At 33.8% G+C, this 26818-nt stretch overlaps 3 protein-coding genes and 1 pseudogene across 4 annotated transcripts in view; 2 read left to right on the forward strand and 2 right to left on the reverse strand.

The window, feature by feature from the left end:
- LOC126974628 (eukaryotic translation initiation factor 5B) overlaps positions 1 to 1138 on the reverse strand; it is a 35403-nt gene extending 34265 nt beyond the window's left edge. Inside the window, exons 1-3 of the mRNA XM_050822132.1 lie at positions 898 to 1138; positions 760 to 822; positions 499 to 656 (exon numbers count right to left, since the gene is read on the reverse strand). Coding sequence (XP_050678089.1) covers positions 499 to 656; positions 760 to 822; positions 898 to 944 — 268 coding nt within the window. The 5' untranslated portion in view covers positions 945 to 1138. The remainder of the gene's footprint in view (positions 1 to 498; positions 657 to 759; positions 823 to 897) is intronic.
- Positions 1 to 26818, forward strand: part of LOC126974652 (retinal rod rhodopsin-sensitive cGMP 3',5'-cyclic phosphodiesterase subunit delta) — a 387080-nt gene that overhangs the window by 224824 nt on the left and 135438 nt on the right. The window lies entirely within an intron of this gene.
- LOC126974625 (uncharacterized) lies at positions 9638 to 11228 on the reverse strand (annotated as a pseudogene).
- Positions 15681 to 26818, forward strand: part of LOC126974646 (cyclic AMP response element-binding protein A) — a 139740-nt gene continuing 128602 nt past the window's right edge. The window contains exon 1 of the mRNA XM_050822180.1: positions 15681 to 16034. Within this exon, the coding sequence (XP_050678137.1) occupies positions 15972 to 16034 (63 nt within the window). The 5' untranslated portion in view covers positions 15681 to 15971. The remainder of the gene's footprint in view (positions 16035 to 26818) is intronic.

Below are 26818 nucleotides of genomic sequence, written 5' to 3' on the forward strand. Positions count from 1 at the left end.
TTTGGAGTGTGCGCAGCTTTCTGTCAATGGGTATTCATTTACATGTATTAATTGATTGCTTATCATTAAGATGATTTGAATGAATGTATGAGAAAGCTATTGAAACAAGCTAAAGGAACAGATTATTGTTGTATTATTGAAACTAACATGATTTGTACCTTAGATCATTTATATGTCTAAATAGACATAGTCTTTCTGTGTAAACTGTGTCAAATTTTACAGCTGTGAAATCATCGAAAAAAATTGAGATAAGCACTAACCTATAATTTGGGAAATACACATACACACAGTGTCATACAAATCGTGAATGTAAGACATAGCTTGTCATACACACTAAACTAATATTACTGGCCTGTGTTTATCGGTTGTGTAACAGCAAGAGACTCTATCTAGACTTATAAATTAACTAAGTTTTGTACCATATGTCAATATAGTATGGCAATTAATAAATAGCTTTAGACACTTATAAATAAAGTAAGTGTAATAATAATATTTTACCATCACTACTGACATCCACCTTCTTTTTTTGAGACTTGTTGGAAATAGATACATTTTTTATGTTCTTAGTAACTTCCTTCACATCTGTTTCTATTGATTTCCTCTGTTTAGTATTTACTTTTGGTTTTTCATCTTCACTCTCATCAGATGCTACAATCCTAAAAGGTAAAATTAAAATCACCACTTAGCATTATAATCTGCTAATATTTTATCTCACTATTTCTACCAGTAACATAGAAATGAATAACCTCAAAAACTCACTTCTTTCCCTTGTTTTGAGAGTGTTTTGAATTCTCGATTGTAGTTTTTTCTACGTCGCTCTCACTGAAATTAATCAATATTTTAATTGAGGAGTTATTTCATTATGATTAAACAGCATTATTGATCAAAATAGAGTACCTATCACCAGCCGTCTGGTTCTTTTTGCCTTTCTTAGCTTTACCCATTTTGCTGGAGGTTTAATTTTTAGGTAAGAATTCCTGTAGAAGCCTTCTTTCTTTTTTCCAAATATTTTATGATTTGTATCATGTGAAACTTTAAACTGTACTTTTAAAGCCGAATAATAACGCTGAATTTCAGAAATGAAAATTCGGTATCGCTGCCTTTTTGGTAGGTACGTCGTCAACGCAACTTGCCAGCAGTCATTCGAAGACTGACATCGTGTCAGTTGTAGGCTGTATCCATACGTCAATGTCAGTTGAATATAATTATTTCTTGGCAAATTAAATGAAGTAGTTGGAGAAATACTTATACAGATTTATGACAGTGTATTTTAAAAAGTACAAGTTTACTTACTAATACGTATGCACGCAAGAAGTATAATTTATCCTAAATATTTTATATTCCTCGTGTTATTTTACGTTTGCAGATAAAACAATAGTATAAAGAAAAACTTCGTTTAAGAAAACTTAAATGTATCAAATAACTAAAAATTTAATTTAATACACCTTTACCTTTAATATAATGCTATTATTTATATGTGCTACCTATTCATAGGTTTTAAGTCTTAAAATAAAACTTAATATTATAAACAGCTTACCTACTATAATTATTAAGGTTGTCTGGCCACGCGTGTCTGTCCGCTTGGGTTGTTTTGTTCTAGACGAAGCTATCCCGCTCAATGTCACGCGTGGCGAGTGTAGGTACTTACTATTACAATTGCCTTGACACCGACTTCAAAGCTATCAATATGTAGCACATATTAATAAAGGTATTTCATTAATATTAAAGGTAAAGGTGTATTAAATCAAATATTTAGCTATTTGATACTTTTCAGTTTTTGAAGCCGAAACGAAGTTTTTTTTTTATTTTTTACTTTTTAGTGTCAGTTAATAATTATTATATATAATCAACCTGAATGAAAACTCCTGAAAAACCCGTTCACAAAAAAACAATTATGTCATCGAGGTAAACAAAAATTTTCATAAAATGAAAACTACTGGGCCCAAATATCTATAATTTTTATGTCATCTAGTCTGCATCGAACTAAAGAAAAATTACATAAATCGGATCATAAATCTCAGAGTAATCGGTGTACATACATAGTAAAAATACCGATCTATTTGATAACCTCCTCCTTTTTGAAGTCGGTTAAAAAATATAATGGTTGTATTGAAGTAACTATTAATGAAAAAATATCATTAAACCATAAACAATTTAAACACAAAATTCACCTGGACCCCTACAGCGATATTATCAGTGAAGTGATGCTTCACATACATGATGCGTAACAAAATGGGATTGTCTCACAGTCATGTCAATAGTTGCGGTCACATTATTAGCTGTTGTCATTCAAATATTACAACAATCCTCAAACGTGTCAATATTCTAATCAGCAATCAAATCAACTTGTTATGTTTTTAGTGATAACCCTCACTGGTATTAATACACAAATAAAATTTTAAAACAAAATTTTATGATCAATGTGGGACTCGAACCCACGACCTCTCGCGTTCCGTGCGAGTGCTCTCCCATCTGAGCTAACCGTTTGAGTGACGTATCGTCATAAAGTCTTGTATGCTTTGTTCAACTCTCAGGTTGTGGCTTCATACACAGGGTCTACTGTACAGTTGATGACCTTCTCAACCCCAATATTTGCATAATATTAAGAAATTTATTTGAGATGTCGCTCTTGCTAATCTAAACATTTTGTTTTGTTTTTAAAGTGATAACCCTCACTTCTGGGATTAATACACAAATAAAATTTTAAAACAAAATTTTATGATCAATGTGGGACTCGAACCCACGACCTCTCGCGTTCCGTGCGAGTGCTCTCCCATCTGAGCTAACCGTTCGAGTGACGTATCGTCATAAAATCTTGTATGCTTTGTTCAACTCTCAGGTTGTGGCTTCATCCACAGGGTCTACTTTATAGTTGACTAATTGACTTGAGATCTCGCAAGTGAAATAGAGCAAGAAGAGATGGATAGGTAGATATTTGTGGACTCGAGTGATGAAATTGGAATGGATGAAATTATTAAAGCGTTAAGAGGTATGAGGTCAGGAAAGTCTGCTGGCTGTGATCGAGGGACGACTGAAATGTTGAAGGCTGGCGATGGACTAATAGTAAGCCTACTGCATCGCCTTTTTAATCTATGTTGGAAACAGGGCCAAGTACCACACGATTGGACGAAGGCAGTGATTGTTCCAATTTATAAAGGCAGAGGTTCGTAGCAGGAATGTCAAAATTATCGCGGGATCAGTCTTCTTAGTATTGTTGGAAAAGTGTATATCAGAATATTGATTGAAAGAGTAAGAAATGTGAATAATGACAGGGTCTGGGATGTGCAAGCGGGATTTCGGAAAGGAATGGGATGTACGGATCAAGTCTTGTTCTTCCGCTGCATCATTGAAAAATGTCTGGCAAAAACCAGAAGGTATATTGTGCGTTCATAGTCTTGGAAAAGGTTTATGATAGGGTGAACTGAAAGGAATTATGGCAGGTGTTATCTTTGCATGGGGTGGACAATTTTCTGATGAAGGCTCTGAAATTTCTGCACAGGCATTCTCGACCCTGTGTTCGGAATAATGGCGCCTATACGGGCTGGTTTGATATTTCCAAAGGTGTACACAACGACAAGGTTGTGTAGCCTCGCCTTAGTTGTTTCTTTCTTGGTTGTTGACTTATTTATATATAGCTGCATGAATGATTTCAGAGAAATGGAATGTGGGATCAATATGGAAGGGTTGTTTATTAAGTACCTCTTGTACCCCGATGATCAAGTAATTTTTGCATCATCGGCGAATGAGTAGCAACAAATAAAGGACTGCTTGAATGAGAGCTTTAAAGCGAGAGATTAGAGATTAGAGAAAGTGAATGCAAGAAAGACGAAAGTGATCGTATTTGAGAAGGATGAAAGTTTGACTGAGTATAATATTATAGTACAGGATCACTGGTACACTTTTCATCATTTATTACTAACAAGCTGATATTTCGTGAGTAGTTTCCTTTTGACTAGACGCCCAACTTTTTTCCTTACAGTAATGTTGGTAAGTGGTAGCTTAACAAGGATAAAATATGTTGATTTGACGAATTTATTACTAACCCAAATTGTCTTTGTTAATTATCGAAATAATTATCTAAATAACGTGAAAAAATATTTGTCCTACAAAATATAGGGTTTTATCAGAGATTCCCCCCTCTCCAACATGTATCATAAATAAGGTCATTAAAAATAATTACTTTCCAGCTGATTTTTTTTTATTGGTTAGCTAACATTTGCATAGTTTACCACCCACATTGTCCTACGCATTGCATGTTATTCCAGTCCTCCAGTTACATAGTTGAAATTCATGAAATTAAAAATTTTATTATTTTGTTCATTTTGCTATTGGAGCTGAGGCACACTATTATCCCTGCTCACAAACGCGCATGCGTCCTGCATTGTTTACTGTGGACTAGGTATGCCATGCTTGCCCATGCTGGTGTCGATCATAACCACGTAAAGTTGTTTTTAGTCAAACTCGTATTTTACTCGTTAGTATAAGTAATAGTAATCTGTGCTGCAAAATAATAATGGAGTGTTTTTTGTGTAATTTATTATCTGAAAACTATAATTTTAGAGAAAATAGAGAAGAAAATAAAATAGAGATATGTGGCTTTCTTGTAAGACTTTTCATCTGCTCAAAAGGAATATAAACACAAATATTGTGATGCTGTATTGCTTGAAATGTGGAGTAATGAAATAATTCCTCTTGTGACAAGAAATTTAGAGTAAAACCTAAATATTTGTCTTATGAAATGAAAAGTTTTGATAAAATCTGAAGTTAAATACTAAAAATACTTACATATAATAGAACAGAAGTACATATTATATTTCACAAGTAGAAAAAACCTAGTATTAAAGACTTTGAACATAATTTGAGAGGTACAGAGAACAACATGACGTCATACGTAGAGACTTAATTTCTGCAAATTATTGAGAAATACCAACTTAAAGAAAAATTTGTAGAATTTATTATAGAAGATTGAACAAGAGATGTATTTGTGATATTAATGCAAGGAAAAACTATTAAACTTAATTATGACCAATGCTATGAAGTATCAAGTGAAAATAAAATAAAAAGAGTTATTGATTATAACCTTTCTTGTTATCACGAAGAAGCTGACACCAAAATTGTGTACCACGTTTGTTAACTTAATTGTAACTATAATATGGAGATACATTGTACAGATTCTGATACGTAGGTCACACTAAAAGTTTTGCGTAACTGTAAAATTAACTTGCTATAACCAAAATATTATGTTTATTGCTTTTCAAAATACTCTCCTTTACATTTTAAACATTTTTTCATGCCATCGAACCATTTTTTAAAACAGGTGGACCATAGATCTTAAGGCATGTTTTCTACGTGCTGATTGAACTCTATCACTCTTCGGAATTGTTAAAAGTGAAACTTTAATTTTGGGGAAAATACAGAAATGACAGGGTGCTAGGTCAGGGCTATGTGCAGGGTGGGTGACGAGTTGTACTTTTTCGGAAGCTAAAAATGATTTAGTTTTGTTGGTCGTGTGTGAAGAAGCGTTGTCATGATGTAGGAAAACGCGGCTTTTTGGTCGACTTTCGCGAACTTTTTTTAACATCCTGGGTAAACAAATAGTAGAATATCACTCGGTATTAAGTATTAACACTCTTTTGATCTTCAAGTGGAATTGTGCAGACCCGCAACTGAGAAAAAAATGCGATTATTTTTTAATCAAGGGGTTTAAAACAGTAAATCCACGTTTCGTCTCCTGTGATAATGTCATAAAAAGGATAAGAATGTCCGTGGTCGTACTTCATTAGCATCTGTGAGCACCATTCCACGTGAGCCCGCTTCTGAAGTAAATGAGGGATCAAACGACAACAAAGTTTCCGAACTTTCAATTCTTCGTGTAAAATTTTATGAATTTGGCTCATACCAATACCCAATAGTCCTCGAATTGTCTCATAGGTAATCGCGAGTTTTCTTCAATTAGCCGCTTAACAGTAGCCACATTATTTTCGTTGACGGCAGTTGAAGGCCGCCCCGTTCACGAAATTCGTCATGTAAAGAAACCCGACCTCTCTCAAATTCAGCAAACCATCGCCTCACGGTGCTTCTCTCCCAAAAGCATTTTACGAACAGCAAAGTCTTTATTCAGTTCAGTTAAGTTCAGTATTTTTCAAACAATAAGACTTATTGATTCAAACAGACTTATGGCATCCTTAAATGCAGAGCGGGCAAGTATATTTACAAACATGCCCGTATCAAATCTGTTCAAACCCATAAGTCCCACAATTTTGTCTCTACTAGACTGAAATCGGACACACTCCTTTAACAAGTGCTCAACATCCTCAATTGTTCCACATAACTCACATAGACGTGACTCCGCAATTTTCATCAAAAATTTAAACTTATTCAGAGGCATGTGTCCAGATCTCAGTCTGTGAGCAATAACAATCAACCTCCTTTTAATCTTTACATTAAAAAACCACGGTATATGAGGAGGCTGAGACTGCAAAATTCTATACCAAACGTATACGTTTTTCTAAAGATCTACGATCAAAGTACTCTCTCCATAAACTGACATTTCCTTTTATATTTTGGTAAGAATTCAGTAAAATCCGGTTTAATATACATCTTTTTACCCTTCAGTGTTGCTTGCTTAGCCAGTCTGTCCGCCTCCTCATTGCCCCTTAAACCAATATGCGATGGAACATATTGCAATTTAAGTTCTTTTTTATTTCTATTAAAATCCAAACTCTTTGAGAGTATAACATAAGCTATTGCATTACAGCATATAGCTATTGCGAGCTATATGCTGTAATGCACTCTTACTATCAGTGCAGATTAAGACCTTTTTATATGGCAGATTTTGTACATACTTAAGTGCTTCAGAGATTGCAATTAGTTCCAAGGACATGATTGATACATTAGTGTTCACCTTAAAACAATTATTGAAATAGTCAGCTACAAGAGGATCATAAAAAGCTGCACCATTACCATCTTTAACACTTTTGGATCCATCGGTAAACAAGGTGTACCGTACCATCCATGATATTTGTCTGAAATTTCTTTGATTACATTGAATTTTAGATATGTGGGATCATACAACTTTTTGGATTCTTTTAAACTACTCAAATTAACACATATAATATCAGCCAGGTCAATACCGCTGACCCAAGAATTTAAGTTACGCATTTCTAATGGACCTGACGAAGCAATATCATCCGTACTTATCTCAATTCTTGTTGTAATCAATAATGGTATCTTTTTATTAGTCTAATATCCGCTATTACACAACTCTCTCAATTCATACAGTAACAGGGTTGTGACATTATTTGACGATGATGCTGACTTTAGGTTATATTTATATGCCAAATATTTCCTTCTCAAATGTAATGGTGGTAGGCTAAGCTCGCTTTCCATAACATGTATGGGGATACCTACTCTTGATAAAACCACCAATAATTCGCATTGATTGATTTTGTATTTTATCTAACTTATAAACATTAGTTTTAGCACTACTATCAAATAGAAAACTTCCATAATCTAACCTACTTCTGATCATAGCTATATATATCCGTCGTAGGTGTGTCGGATGTAGACCCCAAGACGAACCAGCCAGGTTTCTAAACAGATTTTGTAATCCTTGTACTTTTTCAACAGTCTCTTTTATGTGTTTATTCCAACGCAGAGATTTATCTAGCCATATACCCAGGTATTTATATGAAGCTACATAACTAATCTGATTGTAATTGATTCTTAAATTTATATCTGTATTACGATTTCCTCTACTATACACACAATATTTGGATTTTGTTTCTGAAAGCTTAACACCAAGTCTATCAAGAAGTATAATGAAAGTATCCAAAGCTTGCTGAATTTTATATACACTTTCAAATATATTTCTATGAACAGAATATAAAACGAAATCGTCAGCGTACTGACAAATTGAAATATTAGTTACACTCTGACACAATTCATACGTTGCAATATTAAATAGCAGTGGTGATAAAGGATCACCCTGTGCCAATCCTTTACGTGCATATCTTACTAAAATGGGGTTATAATCAAATTCATGTTTAATTTGTAAATGTCTTTCTGTTAAAAAATTCCATACATATAAGCAAATACTGTTACCCACCTTCAATTGATCCAGAATGGTAACTAATTTATCAATTAATATGTTATTACATGCATTTTCAATATCTAAATAACATGCCAAGGTAGGTACGTTTTTAGAAAAGCTAATTTGTATATTTGTAACTAATCGTGTTAGGCAATCCATGGTCGATTGTCCTCGTCTAAATCCTGAACTACATGCCGATAAAATGTTTATTTTCTCGACAAACCATTCTAAGCGTTTTGCTATCATAACGTGAAAAATTTTACTATGGCAAGACAATAATGAAATCAGACGTAACTTTGATGGCAAACCTGACTGATTGGATTTCGGAATAGCTACCACCTTGATATCACGCCACTGTTCTGGTATCTTCCCAGAACAATAAATCAAATTATAAATTTTTAAAAGAAATACTTTCGCACACTTTGGCAAACTCCATATCATTGAATATGTAATCCCATTACAGCCCGGGTCTGTATCTTTTTTCTTCAAACAATTGTTCATCTCAGCTAAACTAAACGATTTATCCAACTTCTTGTTTGGAAATTCGAAAACCGGTATTGATGGAATTACGTAATCAGGGGCTAGTTCACACAACAACTCAAACGTTCGTTCTTCAGATACAGAGAGTCTAGCTGTTTTCAATCATTTCATCCACCTCATTCGGCACCACATACTCGATGAAGTAGTTGCTTCATCGATACTATCATAAAATTCAAGCCAGTCTTGTGCCCTTGCTTTATAGATTGCTGACCTTGCTTCTGAATGCTTTTTCTCCAATACATTCAAATTATTTGGAATAGGATTTCTCCTAAATTCACGGAGTGCTAATCTACGTTGAGCCACTTTATGAGATAGTGAAGGACTCCAATAAGATCTTGGAATAAATTTACCAGTTGGATTCTGTGGTACTTTAATCATCGGAATACTCACATTTGCCGCCTTATTATTAAGTTTATTAAACTATCATAAAGTACATGTGGATTTTCCTCATTTTCTAAATTCTGGAATTGATTTTTAATATAATCTTTATACTTCTGCCAATTTGCACATTTAATATTACGCTTTTCAAAAATTTTTATCTCATCACTATAATTAAACTGCATCTTAATGCACAAATGGTCACTTCCTAAGCATTCATTCATTACCTTCCAGCCGAGTTTTACCGCTATGTTTGATGAGACGAATGTTATATCAGGTGAGCTTTTCTGTAAGTAACTATTAACCAATCTTATACGAGTGTACTCACCATTGTTAAGTGTCGTAAAGCCAGTATCTAAAGCGACGTCATAAATTTACGTACCTCGAGTATCTGACCTATTAGACCAACACGAGTGATGTGCGTTGAAATCCCTTGCTAATTGCTCGTGAATGCCGAAAAAATATTCTCCCAGTCACTAACCACCGTGCGAACCGATGAAGGACAATAAATAGACACTAATTTTTTTATATCACTACAATTTAAAAGTTTTAAGCTAATTATTTCTATACCATTATTACTTGTATTTACATGATATTCCTGTACATATTTTATCGACCAATGAACTACTATAGCGACACCTCCATAAGAGTCGTGTCTATCTTTTCGAAATATATCAAAACTATTTACATTTAATACAGATTCAGCCTGAAGCCACGTTTCCGAAATGAATGCAATGTGAATTTTTTCTTGCATAAATAACAATTCAAACTCTTTTAATTTAGGTCTTAAACTTTGTGCATTCCATTGCAATAAGTTCAAAGTACGGTCTATATTTTTCTGTCTATCCATAATAGAATTTGGAAAGAAGCCATTTACAAAAATATCATTATCTCTAAACAAAATCGAAATATACTTCATAATCTCCTCAATAATAAAACCAATAAATACTTTAATCTTTTCATCTGCAGTACATTCAGACAAATATATTTCCTTCAATTTTTGAAAAAATTTCATAAAACTTATGCTACCTCTCTTTCTCTCGAACTTTTTCTTACCGATACCTGTGTTTTCATCATCGTGTGGCTCATCCACAGACATCCCTGTATCACTTTCTTTTCTCACGATATCACCACTGCTCTGTTTTCATATTATTCTTATTTCGTTTCTTAATCTTTATATTTCGTTTTACACGCTGTTTCGTATTTATTACATCTATTTCTTGTTGTGTCCTTCCATCTGTAGATTCTTGCTTGTCTGTGTTGATATCGGGCTGACTAATTATAACATGTTTGTGTGATCTTCCGAGGCTTTGATTTTCAGTTACAGTATTTAAATTTTCTTTCGGTTGGTTATTATCAATCTTCTTTACTCCATTCTCTCTAAGATAAATTGACAAAGCTTTTTGATACGTGTAGTTTAAATCTCGCATTATTATTCTAATGTTTTTTTCTTTTAAAAAAACTGGATAAGATTTATAAAGGGCCATATGTTTTCCTTTGCAATTAATACATTTGTATACAGTTATTTCGCAATTTGTATGGTATCCTGTACATTTTGGGCAAATTATTTTCCTACTTGGACAGTAACGGATATTATGCCCAAATTTCCAACATCCACTACACTGAGTAACTGGATACGTATATGTCACCACTTTAAACCTACATCCATACGCACATATGTCGGTAATACCGATCCTCTGAAACCTATTCGTATTGTCTCACTTTCAACCCATTCTGTGATTGTCAGACGTTTTAATCTTCGTACAGAGACAATTTCAAGGTCACTTTCTAAATTTCCTTTAATCTCTTCGTCACATATATCTAAATCTACATTTCTTATGATGCCATACGACAAACCCATTTCATTCAACAATTGACATCTAAACTCTACAATTTTTTTGCATTCTATCAATTTCTGTGCATTTTTTTTGTCTTCAAATTCAATAATTATCTTAAACGGACTTTTATACCGAATGTTAGTGATATTCAAAATATTTTCCGATCGTAATATTTTAGCAAATTTAAATTGTTGAGGTAAAATTTCGTTACCTGTGACGGCAAAAATTATCTTTTCGTCTGAACTAGATCGCAATCGTTTTTCCCGTACCATTACCTCTTGATGTAACAAAGGTTGCACTTCCACTATCCTGATGTCCTCCTCAATAATATCACTCCCACTCGAATCACAAAAAGTTTTAGTAAGACTCTCAACACTCATCTTATATTCTTAAATAAATATTATAAATGCGGGTATGCGCAGAAAATATCGCGACCAGTACGCTAGTATACAAAGCATGCGCTTGACTTGACGTCTCGCGCGCAACTGCACGCGTTTGTTGTTGACAGAATTGCTTACAATTTGATATAGGTTACAACATTAAAATGCCGTCTTGTGTTATGGGAAAATGCACTAATTACGAAAGTAAAAAAAAATCATAGAATTACATACCACAGTTCAGAAATCATGAATTATAACATTTTATTTGATTTCATTATTTATCTAACAAAATAAATATGTTGCCATAACAACGCCGATCGCTGCCAAGCCGATCATAGATTAACGTACAGAAATGACAAAATATTGATGCTGTCTGTTGCGGGATGATCGAGGTAGAATATTTTAGGAAATGATGTAAAAAAGTCATTGTTGCAGTGAATGTAATAATTTTTAATAAACAAGTGCGTATATAGGTAGCTGAACTATCAAACTACTAAAACAAGTTTGAGGGGAAGGTAGCGCATGTAGACAGTGCGTGCTATTTGTTAACCTAGGAGATTTTTCAGTATATAATTTGCTAACTGCAGAAGAATCAATGGATCATTTTCTTCTCCCATTACCTTCTTATAATAAACCCTCAACAAACAGACATTCATAAATAATATAAGATACAAAAAGTAATAATTGTACTCTTAAATCTTTTTGGGAGCAGTTGTTAGTAAAATTGTATAAATGGGACCCTTACTGTAGATACCTTTCGGTTTTATTTTGGTGTCTGTATGCTTTTTTATTATTTTATATACAAATAATTAATATCATCAATGTGGCTATATATTATAATCAATATTAAATTATTTTTTTAATAAAATCAATGACACATTATCTACCTAAATTCAATGCAGTTTTACTACATGAACTTATGAATGAATCATAATTTAGGCATAAATCACGGTGTACGGTCAAAAATCATATCTGATGAATTAACTTTATTTTCTGTATACAAATACGAAGCAATTAGCAAATTAGAGCTATCTCTTTTTCGCTTGCGATAATTGCATTTACTATCCTTCTTTGACGTGTAATTGTAATGTAGTGTGCTATTGCAATGTTAAATTATTCATGTGTGCGTTAGTGTATCATTTTCAAACACCGAATGTTGTCTACGTAACCTATCTATACTTTTAAATGTCATTGTCATGACCTTGATTATGATACATGTGGGAGAGGGGGGACTCCCTAACAAAACCCTATATTTTGTCGGAGAAATATTTTTTCACGTTATTTAGATTTTTCTCGATAACAAAGAAAAATTCAGTTAGTAATAAAATTTTAAAATTCATCAAATCAACATAATATTGTATCGTTGCTACCGCTATTAAGCTACCATTTACCAATATTACTATAAGGAAAAAGTTGGGCGTCTAGTCATAAGGAAGCTATGCAGAATCAGCTTGTTAGTAATAAATGATGAAAAGTGTACCAGGGATGTACTATTACGTTTAAAGATACGATAAAGGATAGAACAAGTTATAGGATTCGTATATTTGGGTAGCATGTTTACAAGAGACGGAAGATGTGAATTAGATATTGAATTGACTGCGGGAAACTGTGTCAATGGAGCCCTGCACGCCTTTATGAACGGGCAGACTGTGCCAAAAGCGGTGCGAATGGCGGTCCATAACGGAATACTTGTCGGCATGTTAATGTAACGAAATGAGAGTTGGGTATGGCAGAAGAAGCACACAAGCAGAATAGACGCAGTTGAGATACGATCACTGCGTAGTGTGTGTGGGGTGAGACTTATTGATATAATTCCGAATGCGATAATACAAGCGCGCTATGGTCTGAAGGAGGATGCTGTGACAAGGACTGAGAATGCTGAAATGGTTTGACACGTGGAGTGAATGAGTGAAGAAAGAATGATCTATCAAATATATAAGGCAAGTGTGTGTGGGTAAGTCGGTCGCGGGAGATCTCGTAGAACATTCATCGACAAACAAATTGAGGACGTTTTGAGAAAAGGAAAGGTCTGAAGCACCCGGAACGGTATGTTCCATGCAGCATGTATGAAAAGAGTAACGAATGTAGAGGAAGCGCGAGAGGTTTGTAAGAATAGTGGCATTCTAATGTCCTACCCCGACGGGAACAAGGCGTGAGTGTGTGTGTGTGTGTTTTTATATATATCATCATGCTATAAAGCAGCAAAAATACTGTAGCCTATGTGTCTGTGTATGTATGTGCCTGACCTTTTCTTAATATTCATGTAAAATTTTAATTAAATCTATACAATAGATTTACGTTTTGCCCGGACATACATAAGACAAACAGACAAAAATTCTATAAAATACTTTTTTGCAAACATAATGGAAAGAGGCGGGACTGCCTGTGTAAAATTGTGAAATTTAGATTAGTATGAAACGAGCAGTAATTTGACATAAGTTTGAACTAGTATTAATTAAGTATAATACAGCTTAGTTTGAATTTGAACAGTCAAATAATATACTATTCAAAATCAAATTCGAATAGTTTTATTCAAAACTAGCTGACCCAGCAAACGTTGTATTGCCATATAAAGTATTAGTAAAAATTAAATAATTAAAATTTTTAAGGTATAAAAAACGGATGACGATCGATTCTCAGACCTACCAAATATTATTGTCGTATATAAAATGCGTCGTACTACAATAATTATTATATTCCATTGCCATCTTGCATATTATTCTGTTCCACCCACAGAAATAGGGTTTCTGTGGATGGAACAGAATAAACTCAACTAACTAATCATTTATTTCTTATAAAAGTTATAATTCACATATACATTGAAATTGGTACAGTTTTTTATACTAACTGAGTTTTAGGTTGCATATTTACTGTTTGAGACAAACTATTATTAATTTCGTATGATTGTTCATGTATATTTGTCAAAGGTGCTATACAATGGCGTTTGCTAGTTGATGGAATTGGATCTGATGAATTATCATTATCAACGAACGTAGATGGACGAACGATCTCTTCAGTATTGTCATGTAAAGGAGACGGACTGGACTTTAAATCAATGGATTGTGTGATTTTTTTCCCAGCTTTTAGTTTGTTGTTTAATGAATCAGCAATACAGCCTTGCAACTTTGTCGGACTTACAACCTCCTAGTCGCTTTAAGGATGTCAAATTGGCTCCTGAATCTGCCAATAATGTAGCAGAGGTCCTCCTGAAACTGTGCCCAGTATAATTGTCAGCAAGAACCAAGAAACGTAGCTAATTCTTTTGGCATATTACCAAATTTGTTTATCCCGATTGCTTGAGCTGTCCACTGCCCTTTTTGATAATTTGGAAAAAAAGGTCGGTTTTTGTTTTTTGGGACCGCTTTCTAAGAAAATCTCCTTGAACAACAAAGCTTCTGGGTATCTTATTTGTTGTATTCGGAATCTTGATTAGTAGCATTTTTCCATGGGCTTCAATATCTTTTAAAGTAATATTGGCTAACTCCTCTCTGCGGCAAGCTCCAACAACGCCAAAAATCAGCGCAACCTACAAAAAAGGGGATTTGATTAATCTATTTTAAAATAATAAATCTTAATATATATAAATCTCGTGTCACAATGTTTGTCCTCAATGGACTCCTAAACTAATGAACGGATTTTAATGGTGATTACTTGATGGAGTGCAGTTTGGTCCAATTTGAGAGATAGGGTAGTTTTTATTTCGATTTGGGACCCATAAATATTTTTATTTTCAATATTTGTTTTGTATGGACATATTTTCTATGAGAGAATTTAGTGCGCACGGTTTGACAGTTCCGCTGTGAAACAATTTCATTCTAACAACAGGGAGCATATTTACGAAATAATTTTTGATGTTTTGAAATATAAAACAGTTGTTTTTTACTATCTATAGAACAACGTCTGTCGGGGCAGCTAGTTAACTGTATTTTGCCATTTCGTAAACTGAATATTAAAGAAAAATCATAACAAATTGTTTATAATACATTAAACTAGAATTCCAAAAACATATAATTCTTAACTGTTGCCTCATATAGAAGTTTCTACCATATTCAGAATACGAAGCTTACATCGAAGATAACATTCTTATTGAGACGTATGTGAAATTAGAGAAAATATTAATTTTCGTCATCGAAGATTATTTTCTTTAAAAGGTTCTCTTTTGTACATAAACTGATCAGATCAGACGCAAAGCTGTCATGCGTCCAATATTGTACATACAAACGGACACAATAATTGGGGGAGGCAGACTACGTTATCAAAGAGCAACACGTTGTTTTCGTAGTACGTGAGCGTAGCAAAACCACCCCATCGTCATCAAATTCACCCTTATCGCTTGCTTCATGAATGAGCGGCCATCAGGGGGACGCCCCCCCCCCCCTCTTGCGGACTTTACCGTTCGCCGGCCGCCCGCATTCCGCCGCCAGTAGACCCCCGCCCTGCACCCGCCCCCCCAGCAGGTCATTCGTGAGCTATTCGTTGTCGTGATAGCACGCATAACTCTATATAACTGTATTCCTGTTTTGCGTCGAGTAAAATTAATATCGCGGCTGAAATAACAAATGGATGACAACAGTGATACGTAAACTTGTGATACAAAGTGCAATTACATTCTCACATATAAATAATCCAAGTGTGCATTCCGAGTTTCTCAAGTCGAGAAAGGAGCAGAGAAGCGTGACTGTGTTGTGATTAGCTGGTGGTTTCCAAACTGCAAGTCGGAGGCCGTTGGAATTGGCCCCCGACATGGAGAACTATTTTGATATCTCCAATGACTTAAAGGATGTCTGGGATGCTAACATTGACCCGGTAAGTATTGAAAAGTGATTTTGCACTTCACACACTGGCTACGTTATATTATGTGCTCAAAGTTTAATCACACGATGTTATAGTGAGTTGTATATTTAACGACTATTGGAATTCGCATAATTCAACACAGTTTTACGTAAACAATAATTGCTTTATCGTCTTATCAAAGGCAATTTTTACACGATTTTCAAACGTTTAATATTTCGTTACTTAGGTACTGGATTGATAATTGATAACTACCTACTGTGAAACTTAATATAATTGCATTGCATTTGGCCTTGTTTTCTAATAAGATACCTGTGTTTATAATTAATGTAGGTAAGTATTTACTTGCAGCATTGAATTGGGCACATTTATCGTACACATTAATTGATAAGAAGAAGGTTTGATATTAATAACACGCTTATCATGCCGACTTTGATCATGATTATGATAGCGAAGGAATTCACCTGACATTATTGTTTATGTCCACAGAATCCCCATTTTAAACACAGATTATCAATTAATAATAAACACAAAATATATAAATATGTACCTACTTATACCTAAGTTTTGTTTCGTTACTACATGTTTTATAACTATAGTTATATAACCTATGAATAATATTGAGTTCCTTTTTGTTGTATCAAAGTTACAGTTTTTACTGAAAGCAGATTTTAATTAGCCGAGGAGACTACAATAAATGAAAGATCTTTAATGTACCTAGGTATATTGTATTCGACGCAATAACTAAATTTCATTTCATTTCAAAATCTGCACGTTTCAAAGTTATTATTACACACTCTAATGTAAGGGTTCCGGGTTCGAACCCCTTTAGGTTCAAAATTAAATGTTTGTTTCCATGTCATAGACGTTTATTTAATAATATTATGTCTGTTTAAGCAGGTATTTATAATGTATAATATGTCATTGCTGGCACCTATAGTGTACAGTTTGCAGTTTACCTACTATAGGCCATTTCTGGATATGTTTTGCATGCTACGCAGTCTGCCTTATCTCTGAAACAGCAGGTCGTGTTCAGGTAGCTCATGTTATGAGGAGGTTACATTATAGAAAATGAATTGGCGTCCCATGCTAGTTCTCCAGTTCTCTAGGGCTCCACATACAGCGAATGAAAGTTAACGAAAGGTCTCCCATCTCTTTCACTTGCCTCGCCACACAGAGTCCTTCTCTTTCGCTCTCTAGCATTCTTTCGCCGTCGTTCGTTATATCTAAATCCGGCCTTAAAAATATATTATAATAGCTATAATAATAATTATTCTATAAACTGACTGCTCTTTTATGCCATGAACAATTTAGAATTGTCAATGTGTGCGTTAGCTAATGGTTTAACATTCAAAATACTAAGGAGGTTATGCCAAGCGTGGTTGACTATTGACGACTTGCCACTCAAAATGGGTTACATTCAATATAGGTACTTACAATATCCTTTTCTGTCTTGTATCTCCGTTAGTGATGTTCTTCTATATCGCACGCTGAGTTTAGCTGTACGCTAGTATAAGTCTATGAACAGATAGATTATAATATAATGCACCTCATTCCATCGAACTTCTCACTAACATAAAATATACCTAAAATAAATAAAAACTCTTTTGAAATTATCAAGCGTATTTAAAAAAAAAGTAATGCAATATTACTCCACAGCCAGTGCACTCTCTAAGCGATGTACCTAATATGCACCCGCAAAACGTATTTATACTTAAGTCAAACCTTGCAACTGTGCAGTTAGCACAAACAAATTACATACCGAGGCTAACCTAACCGTGTGATTGTTATCGCGGACTGCATTTCTGTACGAAACAAAAAAATACTGCACCATAATATTTTGTGTTTAAATAAGTCTTATTTAAAGTGATGTAACTGTAAGTTAGTTACCTACTTTTTATCACGCAACTTTCCGAGTAATTTTATTTCGTAGCAATCACACCATTAAATCGGAAGTCCGTCAGTCTATATCTTCGAAACGGATGTACCGATTCTCAATGAAACTTTCACTGACATAATATTTAGCTCATGCTATTAAGATGTTATTTATTAAAGAAAACATATTAAGACTCTGCGTCAAAGAAATGAAACGAAAATTACAGGTTGGATTCGGTATTGTTTGTATAGAACACACATCAAGCATGCTCTAAAAACATTCAACGTAGGTACAGTTCTGCTTTGTTACGAGTTTACTATAGGTATTATATGTAAATAGATATATATGAGTAACAATACGTATGTATATCAAATTAACCGCTACTTCATCATGTGGCATTTTACATCTAAAACCGGTTAAAAGTTAAAAGTACATGTCGGACTCGAAGGGCTTCTAACTATCGTACAAGATTTTTGTACTTATGTAAAAGATTTCTTTTTTAATTTCTCCGTTTTTATTATTTTTACATAGCGACAAATACGCTAAGCACAATATTACATGAACTTGATTAAATGAATTGAGATAAGCTATATTTATATAATTTACAAGTACTGACACACAGCAGACGACGTTTTCTGATATAAAATTAAGTAAGTATCCCGCGCCCGCTCATTGTGTGAATTGTCAAATGTAATGAAATGTCAATTCAGTCAATGGACTAAATTATTTGTATTGCGATCATATAGGTATTAGTAAGTCAAAAAATATAGGTTCCAGATAAGTAATCACCGGCATTTCATATACTAAAATCTTCTCCGAAACACGCTGCATCTAATGGTATTATTGTGATCGGTTCAGTAGTTTTCCCAGTACAACCGAATAAAAACCCGGCTCTACATTTATTCATATAGATCATTCTATTTTGTACAATAATTATTATTGATAATTGCTACATTAGTTGAGTGCATGTTATTATTGTACCTACAAGATAGAATAATGATTATGATGTTGTTAAATAATTTCATGGTAATCACATAATTTATTTAATTACTCAAACTGATACAATAAATGTTATTATTGATATCTGCGATACAAGATTACGAGAAGAATTAGATTTGTCATTTGCTAATGAGCTACGACACAAGTTTTTTTGTTTTAAAGTTATATCTGAGAATAAACTAAAATATGCAAAATATTTACAAATAGACATTTTGCTTATGATTGGTTTATTCGGACCTAGATGTAACATTTCCCGCGTTTATTTTCAATCAGCCTGTTTCCGAATTTCCAAATGTCAATGCCTGCTTGACATTCGGAAAGCTTCACAAGTATCATTGTATTCTCAGGGTTGTCGACGATATAGTAAACATTGGCATACACTCGGTTTATTCTCAGATTACTACTTTATACCTAGTTTATTTGAAGGCCGTTAAAATAAATCTCTTGGAGGAGATTCTCTGTGTGTGTACGTTTTTATGACTTTAATTTAGGTTGAATATCAGATCCTTCTTTATTTATGTTCGAATGCAAGAATGCCGGGTGCAAGAATTGAAGGATAAAATAAAAAAAAATGTTTAAATAAAGGTGTATGTTAAAGGATCTGATGATGATGTGACCCAAAGCAGTCAAAGAGATGCAGCGTCATGCGAACGAAGAGAGTGGGATATCTTGAAGACGACGACCGCTAGGGTTGTCACCCGTCTCTAAAATGGTTTTTTTTAATCCTCGTGTGGTTTCATCAAATTTGCTTTAGCCATTTCTCAGACCTACAACTATACAATTACAATTGATTATAATATGTAATTATTATATATAGTAATTATATTATTTTATTACAAATTTAAAAAATGTTAAAAGTGTGCGGAAATATTTTTCTTTGTCAAATAATACGGCTTTCTGGGCCCTGCACAATCAATGGTCACTTGGCAAAAATAGACCTCAGTGAACCCGGTCTATGTACATTTTACCAAGAGGCCTACGAAGATCCTAAACACATCCATTTGGAATGTGAGGCCACATTGAATGCGGGATGCCTCAAACTCCGATTATCCAAGGGAATAATTGCTCTAGACGTTTTCTCAACTACTTCATCACAACACTAGGGCGTGCGTCATATAATTTAATTGTTTTCTAGTAAGGGTGTGTGGATCTAACTAGTCGTAGTTGAGCTTTGGAATATGAAAAGAATGCTTACCGTAGGTATTTAGTATCTAGCATAAAGAAAAATTTTATGAGTGGGTGTTCAATAGAAGTTTGGTTATAAAATAACGGAACCAAATTAAACTAAATTAACTTTAACACTAGTGCTATATAACGAGGTAGGCACGGCCTAATTGCCTATATCATATACACGCCCCTGCTACTGATTTAAGTGCTACTTTTTCCAATAATAATAATAAAAATAAGCGTAAAATAATGTAATCTGTCGTTTCGAGGCCTATAAAGACATACACGTACAGGAATTTAGCGTTTCCTAATATTTGGACGCTGTCTCCAGCGATAGATTTCGAGGAAATTTAAAAAACCTTATGATTTACTTAAATGTTCAAATTCATGTTATTTTAATATTTTATGCTAAGTTTTAGATATGTGTAATACATATTCATATTATTTGTCCGTCATACTTGTAAGGTCCCAACTACCGTCAAGCAGACCTCACCTGCAACTTGTTCTCGCAGCATAATGACGTCATGGTTGAATGATAGCTCGGTAACCCAACCAAATCACGTGGGACACCTGAGACCGGCTATTTCACATAAGCTTATAGCGTACTATAGTTGGTCAGGTTGTTAGCGGACCACGCCAGTACAATGAACCTGAAGGCACTCTGAATTCTTAAATTAAATAACAGTACATACAGCCTGTTTTTTATATTATCTGGCTATTTTTTAACTTTTAATATAAAACGTATAATCTATAAAAGATTGCTATTTTATTATTATTAATTTTATAGCTTAGAATTAATCGGGTAAGAAGAAATAAATATTTTAAAATTTATTTTCAATAATATATTAATCAAACAAAACACTAATTCAATAACGCACAGTATATACACATTGAACTTTTCACTAAATACATTCAATTTCACTTATAATATATACACAGCACTAATTTTGCACAATACGTCAGCTGTATAGCTACAGATATACTGCTTTAAGCATTTCGGTGACGCGAACTCATGAGATTTCACCCATCCAAAAAGTGTTTAACTATTACTTGTATATTATTTATATTTTTCTAATTATTTATTTATCGCATGCGCCAGTCATGAGTATGTCGGTGACGCGATAATATTTTCCCTACCAAAAAGTGCCCAATACAGCTAAGGAAGTTTTCATTTCAAAAATACAAAAAAGTATATTATTTTTCACCACGTAATATTTTTATATTCGTAATAAAAACATGTTTCTTTTTCAGCGAATTTTAAATGGCACTCTCTCGGTGAAACAGTCACCTTGGTGATTCTGTAGTTTTTTGAACTGTCTCTGATGGATCTGTGATACATCGTAAACAATCAGGCAGGTGGATATTTGTATACACTCAAGCACGGACGAGTAAAAAAAGAAGGACTCCATGTCACCTAGCATACCAGTGAGGCACTAAATCAAGCCGGTAAACGTGTAAATACATAGACCCACGAATACACTTACTAATACAAGCCGATCGGCCGCCATTATGAGATTTGCCATCGTCTGTGACAGATCAGTTTGCGTCGCAATAAAATATTTTAAAAATGCCGTCGTGCGTTCTGAAAAAGTGTAAAAACAATAATATAAAAGTATTTGTGGATATATGATTATATAGGGGAGAAAAAATTATGTAACTGGTATACCCCGTAACCGCACATACACTAGAATAAAGGTGCTTCACTTGGTAATATCACGGTGCGGAGTTCTTCTCTTTTTGCTTCTGGTTGCTTCGATATCTTCTTAAATCTATTTAGGTATTATATAGCTACGAATGTTAATCATAATAAGAATTGTATTTTTGTGTTGTTCAACAATGAATGTATGTATTACGTAAACACTAACCATATAGCCAGCTTGCGTCATGTATCGGTATAGTTTCAAAAACATTCTGTTGATACAAGTGCAGCGGTCCGACACAGTTCAGACACTACAGTTGGTTGGTGCTTTAAATGTTGGATGAAAATAATACCCCGTGTCCGTGTTATACAAGTTGTTGGGCACATTTTTGACGCGTTTCCTATTCCTCACTTAATGATAAGATGTTAGAAGTAATAAGTTCTTATTAAGTACTATCTGTCGTGAAATTAGTTAAGGCACATTTTGAATTGCTGTAAAAAAATTCTTATTTCTAAAATTATTATTGTAAATTCCGCTAAGATTTGCCTTTCATCAATACGACACGTGTCTCGCCTCTACGCGAGGCATCCTCAGGAGATGTTGACTTGGCAAATTCTGCCACGAGTCTAATGAAGCTATTGTCCCAAATAATTGGCTGATACGTTGAGCTAATGATCGTCTATTTAACAGCCGTTATAGTATTTGTATGGACCACACTAATTGTCCTTAGTAAACTCCCGATGGAATTTTGTAAAGAAAGCCACTTAACGTTGAGTATTATGTCCAATGTTACTATGATGCATAAGATTTAAAACAATATCATGAGTAAATTGTTGCACTGATAACCCACAATTTTTAATCTGTGACACAACGCGATGCCATTCTCGTGTGCTACAATCGCTCCACGCTCCGTGAATGTTCTGTAATTGTACGATATCTCCATACTCTGACTCCTGATAACAGAATCCGGTGTTGTATGTATTTTAGCGCGTTCATCTGTTGCCATGTGCACTATATCATTACGTTAAGTGAAATATTGTTCACTAGTTCTTTTTCGAAATTTAAATCTATCTATTTTCGTTGATTTCCTATAATCTTTACGTTAATGTAGGTAGTAAATAGAGCATACTTCTTTAATAAATAACCTGTAACTTTTAGGTCTCTTTACTTTTAATGGTGATGAAGTTGGTTTAATTTTGATCTGATGACTACGATATTCCTCAAAGGCGTTTTTTTGTGCGATTGCCATAACTTTCATAATTGTCCATCAAATTTAATGACCCAAAAACCATTTCAAATCTTATTTTAGCCGCTAAAGACAAATAATAATAAAGACAATAAACAAATTTAATGAATATGAAGAAATAAAAATAAATAGACATGACAATCAAGTAATTTATAAAAAATCAACCAATTACTAAACTAATAACATTGTGCGCATATAATACCTTAAGATGCGCAAAATAGTAACTAGGCCTCTGTTAGTGGCCTATATGTTTACAAATAGCCAATACACACTACAATATAAAGTTGAACTAATATAAAAGCTATAATATAATACAGTTCTTAGGTAGTGCGGTATCTAGTTGGAGCGCAGCGGAGAATTTTATGTTACATTCGACCATTATTTAAATATTTTATAATATAAATTCTGTAATGTAAACTGACAAAATAATACCGGCCGGACAAACGTAATATAACTTATCTCTTTCCTTTTGTTAGTCAATTAATGTGATCAAATCAGCGGTCGATCGAACCTGATTAAAAATCTTGATCTCAATACATAATTCATGCTAACTGTATTTTATTCTTAAATGTCAGTTAATATTTCCTTGAAACGAAATATTTGGGCCGGCGGCGGCGGCGGCGGCGGTAACTGGTGCACAGAGTCACAGACACTTAAGTACATACTAGTTTTGTGTTGTTGATTTCGACAGAGTGTTGCAGCGACGTAAACATGTCAATTATTAATTTTTCCATAAATGTTTTCAGTAAATTAATTTAGAAGAGTAAAAAAGAGACTACAATAATCAGATTTTCAGAGATTTTCATATTAAACATAAATTGTTGCGTGGCTAAAAAACAAACTACCTACTTAATTTTTTTTTTATGAAAATAAGCGACGAGACGAGCAGGACGTTCAGCTGATGGTTATTGATACGCTCTGCTCATTAAAATGCAGTGCCGCTCAGGATTCTTGAAAATCCCCATAAATTCTGTGCGGCACTACAACTGCGCTCGTCACCTTGAGACATAAAATGTTAAGTCTCATTTGCCCAGTAATTTCACCAGCTACGGCGCCCTTCATACTGAAATAGGCGCCGTTGCGGTAGCCATAATCTAGCCAGCATCCTGTGCAAAGGAGCCTCCCACTGGTGAATGATTTATTATAATCAATCAGTTGTGTTATTAATATATTTTATTATTTAATTTAGATATATAGCTTCTTGTCTAATTCTTAAATGATATTTAATCTAAATAGTTTTTTTATTAAACACAATATTTATGTTTAATAAAAGACACCGGAACTGCAGAAGCGCCTCCATTTGAGCGCCAACCGAATGACACTTAATTCGGACTTCGGTGTATTACTATGAGGGAGCTTGAAGTAAATAACAAGGTTGATAGACACCAATTATAAAGCCAACATAATTTCTGAATAAAGCCAGCGACATACATAAGAATAAAATGACTAAATAATTTCAACAAAATCAACAACACACCTCCAATTTTATTTATAAATACTTATTAAGTTCGTAAATTAAGCCGTGTTCAATTTTTGAAGTAAAACTTCTTTAGGCGTAACTTGGGGGTAACTCAGAATATTTTTCTGACGGAAGTAAAAAAGTCAATTGAAACAATTTTTAACTATTATAATTTAATGGTTTAAAAATTGTTTCAAAATGGTCAGTAATATATTCTGAAAATCTCCAAGTGTATTTGTTCATTTATGACTACTTTGTAATAAATAATAAATAAAAGTTCTCAGTCTGACGTTTGTGACATTCGTACATTTTTCTTCGTCCATCGGACAGGCAAAAGGTCCGAGCCCATAGAGCCATATTCGTTAATATTCAATAACAACGTTATGTGTGATATTAATTTAATTATTTTTATTCAATTATTTATTAATAACACGGATTTAATTTATGTATGTATATATTTAACGATGTCTTTCAACTTTTTAAGAATATTTGTTATATACTGGATGTCCAAGAATAGGTGGGACAAACAAGGGCAAACGAAACTAACATATTTTGTCTATGAGCTTTCAGATAAGCAAAAAAGTATATATGTATCTGATAATTATTACTAAAGTTAATTATAATTAAGTTTTTATTTCAATCGGGCGTAAGAATTACACGTACATACTTTTTATTATTTATAAATCTCTATACTGCGGTGTAAAGGTGCGTTCAAGTTTGTGTCGGTTGAAACAATGTTAGTAATACTCACATACATTCCATCTCAGAAACGCAAATGATCGTTGGAATGCCTTTCGCATAGTTCTGCGTTACTAATTAAGAAAGTTATGTATTTACTGTAGTAATACCGGTTCTTTATTAACACTTCGAATTTTATTTATTTAGTTTGTAAATTAGACGTGGCCCGTGTATCTTAAAGATGCATTAATTTGTGTGTCGCTTGAAGCAGTGTTGGCAAAACTAAAGAAGAAATTCAAAAGATGAGAAAAACTATAAGAAATTTCAAAACATGGCATGATATTGGGTTTACATGGGTGGTTTAATAAAATAAATTCCGATGATATAGGTAAACATTTATTGTAATATAGATGTAGTGATTATAAAGTATGTGTGGATCAACTCGGAGTTAAAATAAAAAAAAGCCTTGTGTGCTTAACAACAAAAAAGGTGAAAAGTTAAGAAAAATCAAGTTATAGTTGTGTATAAATTACTCTGGTTGAAATTCCTATGACTGATTTTGCGTTGCCTTAGTAAACTACAAACAGGATGTAAATACCTACTAAGTAATAGTAAACAACTGAAAAGACTAAGTTACATAGCAGAGGGTAACAATGACGTATCATTCGCAGTCTGATAGCGGAACGCCAAAAGTGTGCTTAAAGATAATGTAAGCACACTTTTCTCATTAGTCGAGTGTCAACTGTCACTATCAGAATCGAGATCTAAATTCAACATACAATATTTTACATTGTTGCTAATAGGTTTTTTTTAATGAAAATACGGGACGAGACGAGCAGAACGTTCAGCTGATGGTAATTGATACGCCCTGCACATTACAATGCAGTGCCGCTCAGGATTCTTGAAAAGCCCAAAAATTCTAAGCGGCACTACAATTGCGCTCGTCACCTTGAGACATAAGATGTTAAGTTTCACTTGCCTAGTAATTTCACTAGCTGTGGCATCCTTTAGACCGAAACACAGTAATGCTTACACATTACTGTTTCACGGCAGAAAAAGGCGCCGTTGTGGTACTCATAATCTAGCCGGCATCTTGCGCAAAGGAGCCTCCCACTGGTAAAAAGGTATTTAAAACTAATGATTTAAATGCGACAATGTAATAACAGTCGAAGCTTATTATGATGTCATTTGTGGCATGTTCTATAATTCGGCTATGTTTTTATTCTACGTGATTTGTCTGTATGTATAATATAATACGTCATTGATGAGAGGCATTATTTATTATTTTCTTCACATCTTTAAGGGATGGGAAACACCACCGGATGAATCAGAGCAGCGTCGGAGAAGAAATATACTAGTATACATCACTAAACGATGAGCAATTACCTACATTACATAATTATTGTAATACTCAACGGTTCACAACACTAATTTACGATTCCATTAGGGAACCCATTTGTAACTGCTACAGATGATTAGGATTCCGTAGTTAATTTGTGGTAATTGAAAAATACTTGGAACTCCGGAGCCAAGTACGAAGGTAGATCTAAGATTTTGTTTCATAGCTTGTCAATAAAGTAATCAATGTTATTGAAATTTAAACTTATATACATATATATATACTAGTGGACCCGACAGACGTTGTCCTGTACACACGACTTAAATTTAAAAATCGGTCCAGCCGTTCGGAGTTCACTAACATACACATGAGCAGGAGAATTATATTATATGAAC

Source organism: Leptidea sinapis, chromosome 33, assembly GCF_905404315.1.
Source record: "Leptidea sinapis chromosome 33, ilLepSina1.1, whole genome shotgun sequence".
NCBI classification, from domain to species: Eukaryota; Metazoa; Arthropoda; class Insecta; order Lepidoptera; family Pieridae; genus Leptidea; species Leptidea sinapis.